General features: G+C 53.3%; 1 protein-coding gene across 1 annotated transcript in view; it reads left to right on the top strand.

Moving 5' to 3' along the window:
- The first annotated feature begins 391 nt into the window (after positions 1-391).
- LOC142250069 (uncharacterized) overlaps positions 392-20,696 on the top strand; it is an 84,526-nt gene continuing 64,221 nt past the window's right edge. Inside the window, exon 1 of the mRNA XM_075322128.1 lies at positions 392-584. Coding sequence (XP_075178243.1) covers positions 392-584 — 193 coding nt within the window. The remainder of the gene's footprint in view (positions 585-20,696) is intronic.

Below are 20,696 nucleotides of genomic sequence, written 5' to 3'. Positions count from 1 at the left end.
TGTTTTACTGTGAGAACCGCCGCCATTAGCGCTGCTGAGAGCAGGAAGAAGGAGGGCGAGCCTGAAGAAAGGGCGCGAAAAAAAAGAGCCCCACCCCCTTGTCTAAGAAAAGAGCGCGAAGCAGTGCCCGCTATGGAGAGCGGAGGAAGAAGATATGGCGCCTAGAAAAGCTGGCTGGCTGGCAGAACGAGTGTAAATGCCAGACCAGCCGATAAAGAGAATGTACCTGATTGCAAGCGGAGCGGTGCCGGCCGTGATGGGCTGGGCGCCAGTCTGGCGCCAGATGCTGGTGCAGCCTCCGGCCCCGCCTTCGAGAAGGGGAAGGGTGCAGCCGAGTGGCGTGGTCGAGCACCCGAGCAGTGCAGCAGAGAGTATTCCCCAGGCCGGTAGCATGGCAGAGAAGCCACAGAAGAGTGCACCGGGAATCGGGGGAATGGACCCTGAGCTGAGCGAGATCCGGGAGGAGATGAAGAACCTTGCCCGGAGGCTGAGCACACTGCAGCTGGAGGTGGACCGGCGGAGAGAAAACCAGAGGGCACCCGAGGACGTGGGCTACAGGATGGAGGCCGCAGAGCGACACACGGGTGAGCAATATATTGTCCCGACCCGTCCAGACCCACGGCCTTACCAAGTGCCCCGGCCCAGTCCCTCCACGGCCCTGCTAGGCTCCCCCGCCAGCCCCGCCGAAGCCCCAGGGGATGCCGGAGACCTGCCAGAGGGCCCCGAAGATGGCGCCTGGTGTCACCTGGGTCCTGAGCCACTGGTGGGCCACCTTCCAAGTCCCCCTGTTAGCCTCCTGGGAACCACATCACCGGGAGTGAACTGGGACGCAGCGCCGATCGACAGCGGGAGACTGCAGCAGCCACTGCGCCCCAAAGAAACCTTAAAGGCAAATGAACTGGCCTGCCAGAGGATGCTGGAGGAGTACCAGCGGGAGCGGGAGAGCCGGGAGGAGAGACGCCGCGCAGAGGAGGCGTCCAACCTGGCTGCTAAGGCCCGGATCCGGCAGAGCCGCAAAGAACACCAGGGCCCAGTGCGGAGAGGCCAGGTGATTGACTTCAGGCAGATGGCGGGCTGGGGTTTTATCCGAGAGCCCGGACTGGGCAAAGATGTATTTGTTGCCCGCCGTGACATCGAGGAGCATCTGTCCAGAGGCCACCCAGGGCGCGATGCTAAGCCCGGAGATATGGTGGAATACACTAGGCTGATGGGGAGCCGTGGCTGGTACGCCCTCAGTGTCCACATCTTGCGGGAGGAGGCAGCCCCAGAAGAACCGGAGTGGCGCCGCACTATGCCAGCGTGCAGTACCGCCCCCGCCAGCAGCACTACCGCAGAGCAGGCCCAGGCCGCAGAACTTTGCAGCAGGCCTGCTACAGTTACTCAGGAGACGCAGACCAGGATCTCCATGGCCTACATGCTGCCTAGGGCCCTGCCAAAGCGGGACCTCAAGGACCCCAGCACTGAAGTAAGAATGAAAAGAAAGAAGAACTGAACTGTACATAGTCCCTGTCTGCCCCTCATCCTTTGTGAAGATGTCCCTTTTGTGCTGCCCTCATGTTCTTTTTGAAGACGACACCCTACCCTGCCTTACTGCCCCTTGTACTTTTTGAAGATGTCACCCCCCTTGTTTATGTGTTACCGGGCCACTGGACTGGAATGTGGTCCCCGGTGAATGTGAATGTAATGTGTCCTGTGTAACCAGGCCACTGGACTTAGTGGCTGGTTTTGTCTTTGCCCTTTGTATTTTGAAAATTTGCACGAACTGCCAGGCTACTGGACTTGTTGTAGCCAAGAAATGTAAATAGTTGCACCTGTTGTGCCCCCTACCAGAATTATGGGGGAAGTGCCCAAACCGTGCAATGGACTGGAAGTGCACATATAGAGTTGCTTTATAAGAAAGTTTTTGCAACGTTTAAGTACCTGTGCCTCCCATAAAGGGAAGAAAAGTTTTATTGTTTTATGTATGCATACCAAAAATGTTTTTGCAGTTTCTTCCACATTTCTTGTTGTTTTTCAGCCCGAGGACGTGCTGGGATTCGCTGTGGGGGAGTGTGGCGCCCCTGAGGCTTCCGTCGCCACAGGACATTGCACCCCATCCAGCGGTGTGATGTCCCATTCTCGGTGAGGAAAGGAGTGAACGCCGGTCCCCTGGTAAATCTACACAGCACCCATTGTTAGGTACACACTGGGACCAGGGATAGTGGCAGCAACCCTCCCATGCTGCATGCTGGAAGGGGCCGTAAGACCCATCCCTGCTCCTATAGGGTACAGCTTAGCAACTGGGGAGGTGGGAGGAGCCACCAGAGTGCAGACAGAGAAAGGAAGGTCAAGTGTAGTTAGTAAGAGTTGGAGTCTGAGAGTGAGGGGAGAAGGAGGAGGAGGTCTGCGGGAGGCAGAGGAGAAGGAGAGATAGTAAGGAAGCTCTAGTCAGTCAGGAGCTAAGAAGAAGAAAGAGACGCTTCCTGGTGAAGATCCTGGGACTCAGAGGGTCCAAGTGACACCAAGCAGAGGAACAAAGGGATTCCAGGGCCACGGATAGCTGTAGAGCTGTGGTGGCCTGTTCCACAGGAACAACGGTGGAGGGATCAAGCTGCAACAGGGGACGGTCCCTAGAAACCGGAGGAGTGCAAAATTATCTCCAAACAGTAAAAACCGAGGCCCAGGGAAAGTTGTAAACTCCCCGGGCCACAGCCCACCGCAGAACCTTTAGAAAGGGGACAATCAACCGACAGGTGACCCCCCCAGCCTGGAGGCTGTAGTGGAGGCCGAGCAGGTTCATCCTAAAAGAGCTAGGCTTAGGAAGACAGCTGAAGACAGAGACACCTTAGAGAGAAGGGTACCGGTTTTCACTCCAGGAATCACCCAGAAACGGCGGAGGTCCCTGACAGTGGGTTCCAGTCGTCTGAGGGCACCAGTGTGCGCATACCAGGATGTGTGAGTAAACAACTTGAAACTGCACCCTTGGTGTTGCCTCTGTTATTCCGTCTGCTTAGACTTCCACTACACCATAGACTCTCACGAGCACCAACTGTGCCCCGGGGCACCGCTCCACCTGTGGGGAGCAGTACCACCATTGCTGCCACTTCATCACCCCGGAGGCCTTACACAGCAGCGGCGGCTTAATAGCCGCAAACCACAGGTGGCGTCACGAACACAAACTTTATTCACCCCCAACACTGCAGCCATATTTTAACTGACACCCACCAGGGCCACGGAGTCGGGCCCCGCCACCACTGACGACCCCCGGACTAGTCCGGCCCGGCACCGGGTGTCCCATAGCCCTGGGGTGGGCGAGTCACTTACCCTCACACTGCCAATTTCTCCTTCGGCCAGCTCTACCTGCTGCCTCCTCATCAGGGCTCTGATCTCCCTCTGTAGGGCATGCTGCTGCCCGGAGTTGGCAGTTTCAGCCACCTGCTGCAACAAAATTATCACTTCGGTAAGACAATTTTCCATTACATTTGTACTGATTGTTAGCAGTGGGTTAGATTCTTTGCGATCAATATCCACAATTATCATCCCCTGAGATGGCAATTCTACCCGCCCCACTTTAATGGTTACTTCTTTATACCCAATTTGAGGCATGGGCTGGCCATTACTGGCTACAATCATTAAATCATCATCTGGGCCTCACGCAATGTCTGAATCAGCCCAGTATCTTTTGTACAGTATATAAGGTATGGTTGTTACCTGGGACCCTGTATCCAGTAGGGCAGACAAAGGGATCCCGTCCAGCACAACAGGAAGGACTGGTCGTCTCCCCACATACTTGTTGCGCCAGGCAGTCGAGCCGGGATTTCTTACACCTGGGGGTTGGCTTCTGACCCCAGGTTCGGCCCGTTTAAAGGACAGTGCCTTGCGTAGTGGCCCGCTTGGCTGCAGCGGCGGCAGATCGGTTGTCCAGCTGAATCATACCGGTCTGTGTCTTTTCCTCGGGTCGGCGGAATCCTCCTTTGTCGCATCCACGGGACGTCCTCTGGACAGGAGGCCAACTCGATTCTCGCTGGAGATGGGGTCACTTGTAGAGACTGCACTGTTTTTGCGAGGGCAGCCACAGTCTTGGTCAGTTCTTGGATCTGTTGTCTGAGCTCTGCAGCGGGATCCTTATCCAGGGTCTGCGCCTCAGCCCCTGCAGTGGCTCGGGTTGCAGGCACCACCTCTGGGTATGTGATAGCAAGAGGCCGGAGGGGTACTGTGTCATTTGGTGTAGATTCTCTCAGTACCCGGATGGCCTGGTCCTTAAACTTTGCAAAGTCCAGGGCAGGATTCTGCAGGACCATGATACGCAGCTGTGTCCTGTGAGCGTCTGACAGGAGTCCTTCTATAAACTGCTCAGTCAGTAGTTTGTCTTCATCACGCACGCTCTCTGGGTCCACTTGTTTAACTGCTTTCAGTGCCTCCTGCAGGTTTAAGGCATAGTCCCTTATGCTGTTGTCGCGGGCGGGGAGGAGGGTGTCAGCACACTACACTCACCCACTTCTGCTCGGGTCCGGCGGCCGCTGCTCAGTGGTGGCTCGAGCTGTAGGCCGGATCCCGGGGGTTCTCGAGCGGCACTCCTCGCCCGTGAGTGAAAGGGGTTTTGTTGGGTGTAGGGATTGTTTATTGTCCGTGACGCCACCCACGGTTGTGGTGATTTCACCACCGCTGCTCAATATGGGGATCCCGGGGATGGTGATGCGGAGCAGCCAGGTGTTGTGTTGCCCCTCCGTGGGTAGGGGTTGGTGATCCCGGGGCCCGGTGATGAGATGGGAGATGCAGGGCCTGGTGGGCGCAGGGACGCGGTGGCAGCGCTGTGCCTTGCGGCACTGTGGTACTCACTCAGCCTGAGACGTTGACACAGTTTTACGGTAAACCACACGGCTGGAAAGACTGTTCCCACGGACGGCTGCACTTGCTCTCCCAGTAGGTGACGGTGATGTCCCTTTTCCTTGCAGCTTTGTTTCCGTGTTGGTAGCGATGGGTTCCCACCGGTAACCCGCTCCCCGGCTTCAAGCTGGGCCGGAGGAGCTCTACTCTTTGCCCGCAGGCGCTGGCCCTGAGAAACTGGTGCCCTGGCGGTGGCGGTGTTTCTGCTACAATGGTTGGGCTGTTGCCTTCAATCGGGACTTGGTTGTTGGGGGATCTACGTCCCCTTCACTGACGGATTTGGCAAATTATGGCGACTCCTAGCCTTGCCGGGGTCCGAGAGGCCCCTGCCCTGGTGCTGACTGTCCTTTGGTACACTGCTCCAGACCGCCGGGCCACTACCCGTCCGCGGTCCTTCCAGGAACTTCCAAACGGTCCCCCTCCAGACAGTCACCGCCGTTGCTGACCTTGCTGACCCTGTCCTGCACACAACTGGACTACTTCAGGCTTTCTTTCTGTCACCTTCCTTCAACTTCTCCTACTCCTCCTTTACCACTTCCACTTTACTTCCTTTCACTTTCTTAGCTCATCTTAGCTGTTTACTCCTTCACTCCCCTCACTAGACTGCCTGGACTTCCCGCCTCCAGAGCTGTGTCCTCCTCGGTGGGCGGAGCCAACCGCCTGGCCCACCCCCTGGTGTGAACATCAGCCTCTGGAGGAAGGCAACAAGGATTTTTGGTTAGCCTTGATGTGCCTAACTGGGGTGTAGGGTGTGTTGGTGCAATGACCTGTGACTCCTGGCTTGCCCAGGGCGTCACACTGTCTTTAGCCCTTTGTTTGCACCCAAAGAATTTCATTTTTATTTCTGCTGCAGTGCGGGTGTCAAAAGTACTCTTCAACTTGGCCAGTATCTGGTTTACTGTCCCTTTATCAGTATCAGGCCAGGACTTTACTTCACGCTCTGCTGCGCCAGTTAACTGTCCTATTATTATGCCCACTTTCTGGCTCTCAGTTACAGGATACACCTTAAACAAGCTATGCAGCCTTTCTCTGAAGTCGCTCAGGGTATGTGACTCCCCTGAGTACTGCGGTAGCCAGTCCGCTCCTGGGAGGTATGGCATTGTGAGCGGCATTATGGACGCTGCAGTGGGAGCTGGGGCAACGGCGGCTGGAATCACATTTGCCGGTGCTGCTGCGTCTTGGTCTATAGCAGCCACCTGTTCCCTTTCTGAGTCGGACATCTTCCTTCCCCCTTAGTGGACCTTACCAGGCTCCGCTCCCTTTTCAAAATCTCTTCAGTCGCGCGGGGTTAACGAACCTCCGCTCTGATGGCGCGCTCCCTTCGCGCTCTTTTTTGGACACGCCCCCCTTCTTCCTGCGCTCAGCGAGGCTAATGGTGGCGGCTTTCACACAGTCAAACAGTCTTTTAAGCACAGTTCTGCAAGGCGCACAGTACCCGGTGGGTCCGGGCACGAAATACTGTTCATGATGCCAAGGTTGACTCGCCCACCCCAGGGCTTTGCGACACCCGGTGTCGGGCCGGACTAGTCCGGGGTAGTCAGTGGGGGTGGGGCCTGACTCCGGGACTCTGGCGGGGTCAACTAATATGGCAGTTGTGAGGGTGGTAATACTAATTAAAGTTTGTGGAAATAGTCGTGACGCCACCTGTGGATTGCGGCTATGGAGCCGCCGCTGCTGGATGGGACCTCCGGGGCTGTCGGATTAGCAGCTGGGATGGTTCTGCTCCCCACAGGTGGAATGGTACCCCGGGGCAACCGTTGGTGCTTATTAAAGTCTATGGTGCTTTGGAAATGGTGCAGGGCTAATCAGGACAGTGAAAAGAACTGACACAAACAACAGTCTCTTTACCTTCTTTTCTTTTACTTTGGGAACAGTCCAGTCCTGGGAGACCGTCAGAGGTGGTGAAGGGGATCCGGTCGGCCTGGAAGTACTTGGGGTGATCACCTTGGCCAGTCGAGTATTGAGGCCTACTCCCTGTTCTTCCTTTGCTTTTACAGGACCCTGTCCTTTGGGTTAGCAATGGCCCTCTTGCTGCTGGGACCGGTGGTACGTCCCTTTCTCGTAGGATAGGCTGCGCAGGCCCTCTTTGATGCTTCCCTTCTGGGGTCCACACCGGGCCCTGGTGATGCAGATGTACCTTCGGATTGTTTTGGGGACCAGGAGACCTACAGTCCTCCTGCAGTTCGGATTCGGTTACTGGGGGATCTAACCCTGGCAACCACAAACTCCGATGTCTAATTTTCAGTGTGTTCCTCTGAGGCAAACAGGTTGTGACAGTTCTCCCCTAGGATCTTCTCTTTGCCTCGCTACGGCTCCTGTTTTTCTGGGTTGAGCTATTGGGACGCCCTGGACTAGCCAGGTAGTCACAGACATAACAGCACACACACCCCCTCCCCTGGATAGTCACACCAGTCAAACAAAAACCCTTGTTGCCTCCCTCCAGGGTCTGATGTCCACACCAGGTGGGGTGGAGCCAGGCGGTTGGCCCCACCCACCGAGGAGTTCACAGGCCTGGAGGCGGGAAAAAGCAGTTAGTCTAGTTGAGAAGTGGAGAGATTCGTTTTGGAGGTGAAAGTGTGAGGAGTAGAAACTGCAAGTGTCTGGGTCAGAGCCCAGGCACTGACAGCAAGGTTGGCAGACGGTGGTGGCCATCTGCAGGAGTTAGTGGATCTCTGTGGAACCGTAGGACCGGGGTCGGGTGGTGGCCCACCGGTACCGAACCGGGGAGTGGAGTGAGGCTAAGCACAAAGGCAGGGCCATCGGACCCCGACTAGGTTTGGAGCCGCCCACAATGGTCAAATCCGAGTGTGACCGGAACCCCAGGGGTTTCCTAACAACCAAGACCCGACAGAAGGCAACAGTCCACACCGTGAGGATACACAGTCACCGCCATAGGCTAGAGATCCAAGGGCCAGCGCCTGCGGGCAAAACGGGCTCCTTCCATACCTATATGCCGGGGAGCGGACTACCGGTGGGCAGCCACAGGAGTCAGAACATTCTAACCAGGTGCAGGGAAAGACAGCCACCACCACCCTGTCCGGGGAGAGCACAACACTGCAGCCGGCTGCGGGACCTGTCCATCCAGCCGTTTTGGTTTACCAGAGACTCTGTGCATCTGTTTCTGAGTGAGTACAACAGTGCCATCCGGCACAGCACCGCGCTGCCCCTGCAACCCTGCACCCCAGCCATCCAGCCTCCCAGTTACACCACTGACCCCGGGATCACCAACCCCTACCCACGGAGGGGACAACATCCTAGCTGCTCCCTACCATCGCTCCCGGGATCCCCGTCACCAGCAGCGGTGGTGCCTATTATCACCACGTCCCGTGGGTGGCGTCACGAACTATCTCCCTAAACAAACCACCCATTTTCACTCGTGGGCGAGGAGCGCTGCTCGAGTCCCCGGGTCCGGCCCACCGCTCAAGCCACCGAGCAGCAGCAGCCCTGGACCTGAGCGTAGCGAGTGCGGCCCCTCCGCCCGCGACACTATCCTAGCTCCAAACCCCAGCTCACAAGACCGTCTACTCTGCTCCTTTCTCCTTGAACTTCCCTAACAGACTACTTAACTCCTCCCTCAGGTCAGACTTAAGGAAGTGCTCCCTGGAACTCCAGGTTTAGAGCTCCCTCTGCTGGCCTGAGAGAGGAACAGTGTTGGATGTTGGTACTTACTGGCCAATAGACTTCCCCAATTACCTCCAGGCTCAGCATTAACCCTTTGGAGGGGCAACACTGTTGTGGCAACCAGATCCTTGTGCGCCACAATAGAGTGCTGGGTAGTCCATTTGATCTAATAGTAGGGGCTTCTGTAATAGGCTGTAAGCCAGGCGCACTGTGCACTAAATTACCCGCCCCGTATACAAGCATAATGCCTGTGCAATTTTAATACTGAGCAATCACCCCCTCCATGAATTGGTAGGTTGTGAGTGGTTGTCTCCTCAGTATTTTGCCCCTGTGCTGCCTTCATCTTTATTAAGGACGGCTGCTGTATCCTGTTAGTGCATCAGTTTCTGTGACCAGGGCAGATAAATACTGTTACCTTTTCGTTTGCTATGTTTAACTTATTGTTGAATCAATCACTAACCTCAAGCTCGTTCCTCCGGCCAGCAGCTCCTCTGTAGATGCAACCCATTGCCTGTGGTAAGTCTCTATCTCTGTACAGGGGTGTAAAAGTGAAGGCCAGGGTTCCTTTGGAACCTGTAGGATAGAGTGGCTCGTGTCAAGTCTGTCCTAGGAAGCCTTTTTGAGCCGACGGCCTCAGACAGGTCCTAACAAGAGAGTTGCAGTAGACAGTTTTTTCATTTAGGATTGATTCAGCCACTCTAGCGTCAAGCTCACTCTTCTGGCCAGCAGCTCTGTAGATGCAGCCCTGGACCTGTGGTACGTCGCAGTAGCAGAGGGGTATGGGCTGCAATGCCAGGCTCAAGTAGCAGAGGGAAAGGGGACCATTGCCAGGCGCAAGTGGTGTGCTGCCAGGTGCAGTAGGAGAGGGGTAAGAGGCAGTGAGGGCACTGTCAGGCACTGCAGCAGAGTGGTGTGCTGCTAGGTGCTACAGCAGAGAGGCATGCTGCCTGGTGCAGTAGCAGAGGAGCACGTTGTCTGGTGCAGGCGCAGAGAGGCAAGGGACACGCCGGACAGCGCAGTAGCAGAGACGTGCTGCCAGTTGCCACACCAGAGCAAAGGGGCGAGGGGACACCCTACTGTCGCAGACGGCGGGGCGCTGCGCTCACCACGCTTGGGTCCGGCGCTGCTGCTCGGTGGCTCGAGCGGTGGGCCGGATCCGGGGACTCGAGTGGCGCTCCTCGCCCGTGAGTGAAAGGGGGTAGTTTGGTTTGGGGATTTGGTTCGTGACGCCACCCACGGGTTGTGGTGAGGTTGGGCACCACCGCTGCTATTGACGGGGATCTCGGGAGCGATGGTAGGGAGCAGCTGGGATGTTGTTTTCCCCCCTCCGTGGGTAGGGGTTGGTGGTCCCGGGGCCCGGTGAGGTGACGGGGAGGCAGGGCTGGCAAGGTGCAGGGTCGCGGGGACTGCGCAGCGCGGTGCCGGAAGGCACGGTTGTACTCACTCAGCCACAAATGTACGCAAAGTCTCTGGTAAACCAAACTGCTGGATGGACGGGTCCCGCAGCCGGCTGCTGTGGCTTCTCCCGGACGGTTGGTGGTGGCTGCCTTTCCCTGCACCTTTTGTGGATGTTCGGTCCCGATGGCTTCCCACCGGTAACCCGCTCCCCAGCGTGTGTATGTGCCGGAAGAGCCCTTTTGCCCGCAGGCTCTGGCCCTTGGAACTCTAGCTGTGGCGGTAGCTGTAATTCCTTTTGTTGGTTGGACGGTTGCCTTCAATCGGGTCTTGGCTGTTAGGAAACAGTACAGACAGATAGTATACACAGACAAACAGTATACACAGACAGACAGTATACACAGATAGCATACACAGACAGACAGACAGTATACACAGACAATATTGGAAAAATAACTCGGGTACACAGTATTTTTCCAATATTGTTCTATTTCCTTGGTGACACCAGCCTTTAAACAGTGAGCCAGACTTTATCTTCTAACAGTACACACAGACAGACAGTACACACAGCCCTCCACCGTGCCGCACACAGTACAAAAAAAAATAAATAAACGATTGTACTATGTGTTCACTTTCATAATGAGGCATATGGAATTTTGTATAGATAGATAGGATGGACGGCTAGATAGATGTACAGACAGTCAGATAGGATGGATAGACAGTACACACAGACAGACAGTACACACAGACAGACAGTACATACAGACAGATTGTATATACAGACAGTCAGCTACATATTGCACACTATAGAGGACACTCATACCTTATACATAGCACATACAGACAGCACATAACATATGATTTACATTATACTCACCTCCTTCTTGGCCTCCTGGAGTTCAGAGGGTCTTTAGAAGCAGCTTCTCTGGCCGCAGCAGTGCAGGCGACTCTCCCTCCTCTGTGTAGTGAAGACGGGAGCAGACAGGATACAGATGAGAGGAGGGCACTCTGTCCTGGAGTCTATGGACCACAGGAGCAGCAAGTGACAGTGATCTGCTGCTCCCTGCAGGGCCCCATCTGCTGTCTGCTGGAAGGGGCCCTGTGCGACTGGTGGACATGGTACTCACCTACCCTGCGCTCCCCCGGCGTCCTCCTGCGACACTGGCGGCAACTGACCAGCGTGTGTCAGTGTCACGCGCAGCCTCCGACACACATCTATCCGGATCAGGGGCTGGGGCCAGCAGGCCCCCTTCACCCGGGGCCCGGTCACAGTGCAACCTCTGCGACCGCGGTCGATTCGCCCCTGGATAAAGAGAAAGAACCTTGCTGACCATAAGAGCTAACATATAGTATAGAGAGAAAGGAGAGAGTAGACCTTTGCTGGCCATAAAAGCTTATACTTTACAGGCAAGAGAAAGAAAGAACCTTGCTGACCACAAGAGCTTAAGCCTGCTTTACACACTTCAATAAATCCTTCAATCCGTCGTCGGGGTCAAGTTGTAAGTGACGCACATCCGGCATCGTTCGTGACGTGTTTGCGTGTGAAACCTACATGCGATCGATATTGAACGAAAATACGGTGATCGCATACACGTCGTTTATTCCTCATACATTGGACGTTTGGTAGTACGAAACTAGTCAATTGTAACGTGTGACATCCCTCATACGATTTTGGTGTCTGATGCTATGTGCGCAGGTGTGCGCTCTGCACCGCAGCTTAAAAAAGGTCCGCTTCAGAGCGCAGCTGAAAAGCTGCGTTCTGAAGCGCCTCACAATGTCTGTCATGCACTAATCTCTGTCAGTCCGTCACTATCTCTGTCCCTCTCTCTCTGTCCATGTCAGTCTATCCCTCTTACCCCCTCTCTCATATACTCACCGATCCCCGATCTCCAGCGCAGCGCTGCACGGCATTCACACTGCTCCGGCGGCTTTTACTGTTTTGAAAAAGCCGGCCGCCCATTAAACAATCTCGTATTCCCTGCTTACCCCGCCCACCGGCGCCTGTGATTGGTTACAGTGAGACACGCCCCCACGCTGAGTGACAGGTGTCACACTGCACCCAATCACAGCAGCCGGTGGGCGTGTCTATACTGTGTATTGAAATAAATAATTAAATAATTAAAAAAAACGGCGTGTGGTCCCCCCCAATTTTAAAACCAGCCAGATAAAGCCATACGGCTGAAGGCTGGTATTCTCAGGATGGGGAGCTCCACGTTATGGGGAGCCCCCCAGCCTAACAATATCAGCCAACAGCCGCCCAGAATTGCCGCATACATTAGATGCGACAGTTCTGGGACATGATTAATCTAGGACTTATTGGCAGCTATGGGCTGCCAATAACTCCTTATTACCCCGATTTGCCAACGCACCAGGGCAAATCGGGAAGAGCCGGGTACAGTCCCAGAACTGTCGCATCTAATGTATGCGGCAATTCTGGGCGGCTGTTGGCTGATATTGTTAGGCTGGGGGGCTCCCCATAACGTGGAGCTCCCCATCCTGAGAATACCAGCCTTCAGCCGTATGGCTTTATCTGGCTGGTTTTAAAATTGGGGGGGACCGCACACCGTTTTTTTTAATTATTTAATTATTTATTTCACTACACAGTATAGACACGCCCACCGGCTGCTGTGATTGGGTGCAGTGTGACACCTGTCACTCAGCGTGGGGGGCGTGTCTCACTGTAACCAATCATAGGCGCCGGTGGGCGGGGTAAGCAGGGAATACCAGATTGTTTAATGGGCGGCCGGCTTTTTCAAAACAGTAAAAGCCGCCGGAGCAGTGTGAATGCCGTGCAGCGCCGGGGAACGGGGATCGGTGAGTATGAGAGAGGGCTGCTCAGTTCAGTCACTCAGGAGTTTAGCGGTCACCGGTGAGCCCTTCACTGGTGACCGCTAATCAGGACGCGACACAGACAGAGCCGCAGCATGACCATGAAGTCGGGTGAGGTTCACCCGAGTTCATTCTGACAGTGCGGCTCTGTCTGTGTCTGCTGTCATCTGCCATTCAGCTCTGCTACATGGCTGTCTGTGTCTGCTGTTAGCGGCCATGTAGCAGAGCTGAATGGCAGATGACATAGTAAAAACACATCCCTACACATTACACACGCTTGTCAAGTCAATAAATAAAAAAAAAAAAGGGTGCCCGATGCATACGTCACAGAACACATGATCTAAAGGATCGCACACAAAATTGATCAATTTAACATAGGCTACTAACGCACGTGTGACAGCAAATGAACGACCTACGTGCAATCTCATTCAATCGCATATGCGACCTGGGCGTGTCACATCGCATACGAGATCGCATCCCTAATTGTAAGGTGTAAAGCTGGCTTTACACTCTAAAGGAGACAGAGACACAACACAACTGATCATAAGACCTTACACTTTACAGGCAAAAGAAAGAAGAGACCGTGCTGACCATAAGAGCTTACAATCTACAGTAGAGAGAGACTTACCCAGTGACTCTGGAGATGGAAAATGACTCTGTCTTACAAACTGTGCTCCACTCGGAACCGCCAATCTGTAATGGCCCCAGTACTGACCACCACTGTACAAGGTATGAAAACCCGTAAGATGTCATAGCTGCAGGGCACAGAAACGCAAAATGATAATATCCCGCTCTCTGATGCTTCAGTGAAGGAAATGGTACCGCACAAAGGGTTTTTTCTTTCCGAACCGTGAATCGAATATCAAAATGTTCAAAATGCGCATTTCAGAAAATTTGCTCAAAATCGATCTTCTGTAGATTGATCCGCTCATCTATAATTATATCATTGATTAAAACTCAAAAGTTAATAACAAACACACTTTAAATGATAAAATACATTTTTTAACAATTATTACAAACATCTGTAAGCCTGAATTATGGCCACATCTATATCCCCTACTTTCCCCAATTTCAGATCTTTTTCACTGTATGAAAAAATAACATTCCAGACACTGTCCGCTCCTGAATTTCAGGTTTCAGTCTTGATTTGTGACATTGCTGCTGTATCGATGCATACATAAAAAATATTAAAAGTATAAAAGAACTTAATAGACAGATTTAAAGCAAGGAGGAGTATCAGGCATATTGTGGCTTTTAGTTTTGTATTTGGCATGCAAACATGTAGCATACTGATATAGCATGAATTATTCAGCACCACGGCTGTCCATAAAATGCATGAATAAAGACTTCTACCTTCTACGTGAGCCCAAGCTATGTGGTTTATAAGTCGCTGATTGTGTTAATAAATTACATTTAACTTTATTAAGCTTTGGAAATGTTCGAATCTTTACAAAAAAAGAGAAAATATATAAAAATGAACTACAAAACCTTGTACAGTATAGGTATAAACCATTGCTCTTGAAGATCCAAAGGAAAATCTGTAAACCAGGACCTGGGTAAGTAATGGGTTTTAATTGAAAAAAAAACCAAAAAGATTTGCCCATATAAAATAAATATGTAAAAAATAAATGATTTGTTGGGCAAATTCACAGTAACTATATGGTGTGACTCATTTCTGTACTTGGGATCTAGCTTAAAGTTAATCAGCTCCTGTTATGCCGCAGGCACCTTCCCAAAATACCAAGCAATCTACAGTGTCTCATAGGATCACCAATTTCTGGGTAAGATCATTGGCAAAAAATTGTCACGGGTGTGTCATAGTTGACAGACAACCCTGTGGTGTCCAACTGCAGAAGGTCGCAGCATTTGCCTGCACAAAGTGCTCCTTGATATTTCATTCTCTGGTGTGAATTGAGTTCCGTATATATTCTGTTAAGATTAACTTTTTCCCCTTTAGGACCCTGTGGACACCTTGGCAATTCAGCTACTATTCCTTATCCCCACTTCCTGTGTTCATATACACCTGCATTACCCCTTGGTTTGTTACTGGCAGTAGAGTTACTCGTATGCTGTCCACATTGCAAGCAATCGGCTTGGAATCATCTGTAGCGACACGTTGTTGCATGTTGCTGTACTTCTCCCAAAGTCATCCTGGAGATAAGTTGTCCCTTTGTAGTCCCTTGTTTGTTTTCCTTGTGTGTTCTTTAGCACTTAGCGGGATTGACTAGTGCTCATCCCGTTTGGTCACTTCCTTGGGTACATTTCAGCCATGGTCTAGGTATTCTGCTCAGTGCATATGTGCGAAAAGTATCTAGGGATGTCAGGGGAGCCACGGGCCAGTGGAAAGTTTTATCAGGGGGGTCACCATCTTACCCTTTTCTATAGACAGGGTTCCCCTCTTTTCTGCAGTCCCTTTTCGCTGTTTGCCTGGTATTCCTCCATACCTAGCGTGACAGAAGAACTTACAAAACAATATATTGGATTAGGTTCAAAACTGGCTTTAAAAAGTTATGTGGTACAGAATATGGCAACACCAGCCAAATTTAATTTATTTTTATTTAAAAAACAAACTGGGAATTATTGTAGTCATACTGTTTTGCAGATTAAACTTACAAGGTAACTTTCACTGTACACTGAATGCTGCAGAGAGAAAAACATCAAAAATGGAGAAAATGCTATTTTTTGTAATTTCATCTAACAACTAAATTTTTCTCACAGTTTTCCATTGGTTTATATTGTGAATTAGTTGGTGGTTTTCAAAATTGCAACTTGTTCTAGGAAAATAAACAAGTTACGGCTCTTGGAGAAAGCAGAAATGAAAAAATGAAAAGCAGAATGGAAGGACGTAAAGGCTTTTACTATGGAATCTGAGAGCTGCATGATCCATGGCATATTTAGAAATCACAGGGCCCCAAGCAAAAGTTCTATTACCCCCCCCCCCCCCTTCCTTCACAAAAAAAATATATTTCTGTTGAAGCCCCTTAGTGGTCTCACCAGCAATACCTGGCCATTTTTGCAATGATGGTTCAAAAAAAATGCCCCCCACCTTGAATCCCCACATTGAATTCCCCCTCCCCCAGTTTCAATCTGATGCAGTCAATCACTCATGATGCATTGGTCAATGCCTTGGTCAGTGTTAAGGCCCTGTTACACGCTACGATATATTGGGCGATATGTCGTCGGGGTCATGGATTCCGTGACGCACATCCGGCATCGTTTGACATATCATAGCATGTGACAGCTACGAGCGACTGTTAACGAGCTAAAATACTCACCTTATCGTTGCTCGTTGACACGTCGTTTATTTTCAAAATATCGATCACATTCCTGGATGCAGGTTGTTCGCCGTTCCTGAGACAGCACACATCGCTCCATGTGACACCTCGGGAACGACGAACACAGCTTACCTGCGTCCCGCTGGCAATGAGGAAGGAAGGAGGTGGGCGGGATGTTATGTCCCGCTCATCTCCGCCCCTCCGCTTTTATTGGGCGGCCGCTGTGTGACGTCGCTGTGACGCCGAATGTCCCTCCCCCTTCAGGAAGAGGATAGTCGCCGCCCACAGCGAGGTCGTTCGGGAGGTAAGTACGTGTGACAGGGGTGACCGACTTTGTGCAACACGGGCAACAAATTGCCCGTGACGCACAAACGATGAGGGCGGGTATGATCGCACATGCGATCGCACGATAAATTGACGCGTGTAACGGGACCTTTAGCCTGCTATGTTGACCCATCAGTTTTGATAGAAGTTAAAAAATATAGACCAGCTCGGTGCTTTCTACTAGTCCAGAAGGACATCTGACCACTGCAGCCATTCACTAGCTGCAAATATGATGCAGTATCATGTCTTTTATATCTTTTTAGCTATAGCATTCTGAGATTAAAAATATATATATATATATTATGGCTGGTATAGTGTAGTGGTTAAGTGCACTGCCTCCTACATGGGAGACTAAGGCTCAAATCCCAGCCCTGCCATGTGGAAAAAATCTATCTAAAAAATTAATTACCATATACCTTTGAAAAAAACCCAAAAACCTCCTAACACTATGATACCTACCTTCTGGTGGCTGTTATAGCATAGTGGTTAAAGTGCACATCCACCAGTATACCAGTAGGGGTCTTTAGGCAAGACCCCTAACACTATAATGCCTACCACAATAAACATGAGAGTGTCACGAACAAAGAGAGTCATGCCAGCTCGCACGTCGCCCGGATTAACAAGGTCCGCGTCAGATGTTGAGGAACCAGGACAACTTGATGATAAATGGACTACTGGAACAAACCGTAAATGGACAAGGCAAGAGAACCTGGATCTGAAAAAATGCTACTGTGATGCCCTGGCCGGGCCAGGTGATCACAGATAGGGCCCCGCACTACACCAGTTCCCTAACAAGGTGACAGCAGCCAAACAATTAAACCATGCAGTAGTAGCAAGAAGGATTTGCGGGGCACTACTTTCACAATTAACAAACAATTAAACCATAGTCACCCCCCTCAGTGCTTGATGGACACACCAGGGGGCGGAGCCAGGTGCTTGGACACACCCACTGAGGAGTTCGGATGGCCTGGGGCGGGAAAAGTAGTTAGATGAGTTTAGGAGGTGAAGTAAAGTGGCAGGTCTGCAACTAACTGACAGGTGCCAGGGTTGGAGCCTGGGCACCTTTGGCTAGGAGGCATACAGAGGCCTCAGTCTGCAGGATCTGGGAAGATGGCTCGGTGGAACCGTGGTGGACCGGGACAGGGTAGTGGCCTGCCGGTACTGACCCGGGGAACCGACTCGGAAACCGGAGCACAAAAGGGGGGTACTCAAACCCTGAAGCTAGGTCCAGAAGCTACTGGGTGCTAACTAATTTACTGATTGCAGCCAGGACTATAGGTTCTGTCCCACCCAAAGTCCCGACTGAAGACAACAGCCCAATGAGGAGGATAGAAAGCCACCGCCATGGCAGAGAGATCCCAAGGGCCAGTGTCTGCGGGCAAAGGGCTCCTTAGGCGACCACATGGCGGGGAGTGGACTCCTGACGCTGCAAACACAGGTAGTCCACCATCACACAAACGGTGCAGGAGAAAGGCAGAGACCACCAACCGGGTGGGGGACCAGACTGCAGCCATCTGCGGGCACCGACCACCATTACCTTGGTTTACCAGAGACTTGTGTGTGTTACTAATCGTGAGTACAACAGTGCCCTCTGGCCGCCCAACTCTCCCCAACGGGTCCCGGGGCCACCATCCCTACCCACGGAGGGGTTAACAACTTGCTGCACAACATCTCCCCTAGGTGCCTCGTAACTGCAGCGGTGGTGTCCACCTTAACCACAACCTGTGGGTGGCGTCACAAACTCCAACACGGCTCCGGCCGTACACCTACGTCCCCCCAAACTGCCAACCCCTTTTAAATCGGAGTACGGGGCGGCACAATACTACAACAGCAGACTAAATGAGAGGAGATACATAAAGTGTATGAGGAAACTATGGATGGATACAAGACCTTAATGTCCATTAACTGAGAAACAACTAATCACTAGCCAGGTCGTCACAGGTAAAACAGACACACCCCCCCCCCCCGGACAGTTACATTAGCCAGACACAAAACCCTTGTTGCCTCCCTCCAGGGTCTGATGTCCACACCAGGTGGGGTAGAGCCAGGTGGTTGGCACCCACCCATCCACCGAGGAGTTCACAGGCCTGGAGGCGGGCAAAGCAGTTAGGGTTTGGAGGAGTTGAGTTAAGGAGGTTGAAGTGAGAGGAGTAAAGGGGAGAGTGTCTGGGTTTGTGGCCCAGGCACTGACAGCAAGGTTGGCAGACGGTGGTGGCCGTCTGCAGGAGTGCTGGATCAACGCGGAACCGTAAGACCGGGGTGCGGCGGTGGCCCGCCGGTACCGACCGGGGAGCAAAGTGAAGCTAGCACATACAGGCAGGGCCATCGGACCCCGACTAGGCTTGGAGCCGCCGACAAAAGTCAAATCCGAGTGTGACCGGAACCGCAGGGGTTTCCTAACAACCAAAGACTCGTTAGAAGGCAACCGTCCGCACCATGAGGGTATACAGCCACCGCCACAGGCTAGAGACCCAAGGGCTAGCACCTGCAGGCAAAACGGGCTCCTCCGGCATCCATACACCGGGCAGCGGACTACCGTTGGGAACCCATCGTAGTCAAGACAGTACACAAAGGTGCAGGGAAAGACAGCCGCCATCACCTGTCCCGGGAGAGACACTGCAGCCGGCTGCTGGACCCGTCCATCCAGCCGTTTGGTTTACCGGAGACTTTGTGCATCTTTTGCTGAGTGAGTACACTCGTGCCATCCGGCACCGTGCCGCGCTGTCCCTGCAACCCTGCACCTCACCGACCCTGCCTCCCCGTCACACCAACGGGCCCCAAGACCACCAACCCCTACCCACGGAGGGGGAAAACAACATCCCAGCTGCTCCCTACCATCGCTCTCGGGATCCCCGTCACTAGCAGCGGTGGTGCCCACCTTCACCACAACCCGTGGGTGGCGTCACGGACTAAATCCCCAAACAAACCACCCCCCTTTTCACTCACGGGCGAGGAGCACCGCTCGAGTCCCCGGATCCGGCCCACCGCTCAAGCCACCGAGCAGGAGCAGCAGCGCCGGACCCGAGCGTTAGCGAGCGCGTCCCCTCTGCCCGCGACAACTTGGCATCACGAACAGGATCTAACCCATCTACTTTCCAGTAGAAGTGCGCCTTGTGGTCCCCGCCGGCGGCGTCCGGCCGAAAAATTTGAAGCGCCGCCATCTTTGGCGCGAAGATTTCCCGCTCGAGCGTCTTCCCCGAGCAGGGAAGGCGCGAACGCGAAGCCCCACCCCCAACAAGCGGAAGTGCTAAAGAGAACCAAGGGGGGACGGGAAAAAGATGTCTGCACCCGACGGAGCCGTCGGAGGAGTGGCGGTCGCAGCTGCAGCAGCGCCCGTAGATGGAAACGGTATAGCCCATGCTCCGGCCGCAGGAGCGGGGGAGGCCGCGGGCCCAGCGGTTGCCCAGGTGATGCCGTTCTCCCTGCCCTATGTGCCCAGTGCTACCTGGCTACCGCAGTATGATGGGAAGCCTGATGCTTTGCAGGTGTTCCGGAAAAAGATTAGCCCAGTCCTCGATTTATATCCCTTGACTGATAGGCAACGGGCAGCGGTGGTGCTAGGGCAGCTAACCGGCGCGGCTGAGCAGGAGACGGAGACCTGGACCGACGTGGACCGGGCGTCAGTGATTACCATTTTCAAGAAGCTACAAATCGCTTTTGAGACCCGCACGGAAGCGGAGCTGCGGATGCAGTTTTATCAGTGTCGACAGTGGCCTGCGGACAATATAAGAGACTATGCCTTGCGTCTGCAAACAGCTCTCCATATGCTGAAGCGGGTGGATACTATTAATGATGCGAATAGCAATAAGATGCTAGTGGAACAATTCCTGCAAGGGCTGGGGTCTGTTGAGGACCGCAAGCAGCTACGGCTGTGGGCACTAGAACACCCCAATCTGGACTTTTGCAGTATTGAAAGAGCGGGCCATCAAGGCCCTGCAGGCCCCAACACCAGACGCTCCTGAGGCGGCCTCATGGCTGGCTGAGACCGCTCCCATCACGGTGGCACCTCCTCTCCCGGCCCTACCGGCCCCTGCAGCGCCCGTCGGGATGATGGAGGAGCTAGCTGTCCAGGTCCGCCGCATGGATGGAGACCTAGCCAAGATCCTCGCTGCCCTCCAGCTTCCGACAAAAGTCAAGCCCCCAAGAGGGATCCAGCTCGCCGACAGCCCGGAGGACGTCCCCTGGATGCAGCGGAGAAGGACCAATGACTCACGGTATGGGCCTTCTATCTGTTACAGGTGCAGTAAGCCTGGCCACTACTCTAGGCGGTGCCCGTTAAACGAGCAACCCCTGGGGCCAAGGGCCAATCCTCAGGAGTAGACACCAACGGCCCCCCCGATTGGCGAGAGCGGTACGTTGGAGCTCGCCTCATCATCCCTCTGGCAG

This window comes from Anomaloglossus baeobatrachus, chromosome 8 (genome assembly GCF_048569485.1).
Source record: "Anomaloglossus baeobatrachus isolate aAnoBae1 chromosome 8, aAnoBae1.hap1, whole genome shotgun sequence".
NCBI lineage: Eukaryota > Metazoa > Chordata > Amphibia > Anura > Aromobatidae > Anomaloglossus > Anomaloglossus baeobatrachus.
Note: the sequence above shows the minus strand (reverse complement) of the source record. Positions and strands in the feature narration are given on the sequence as shown.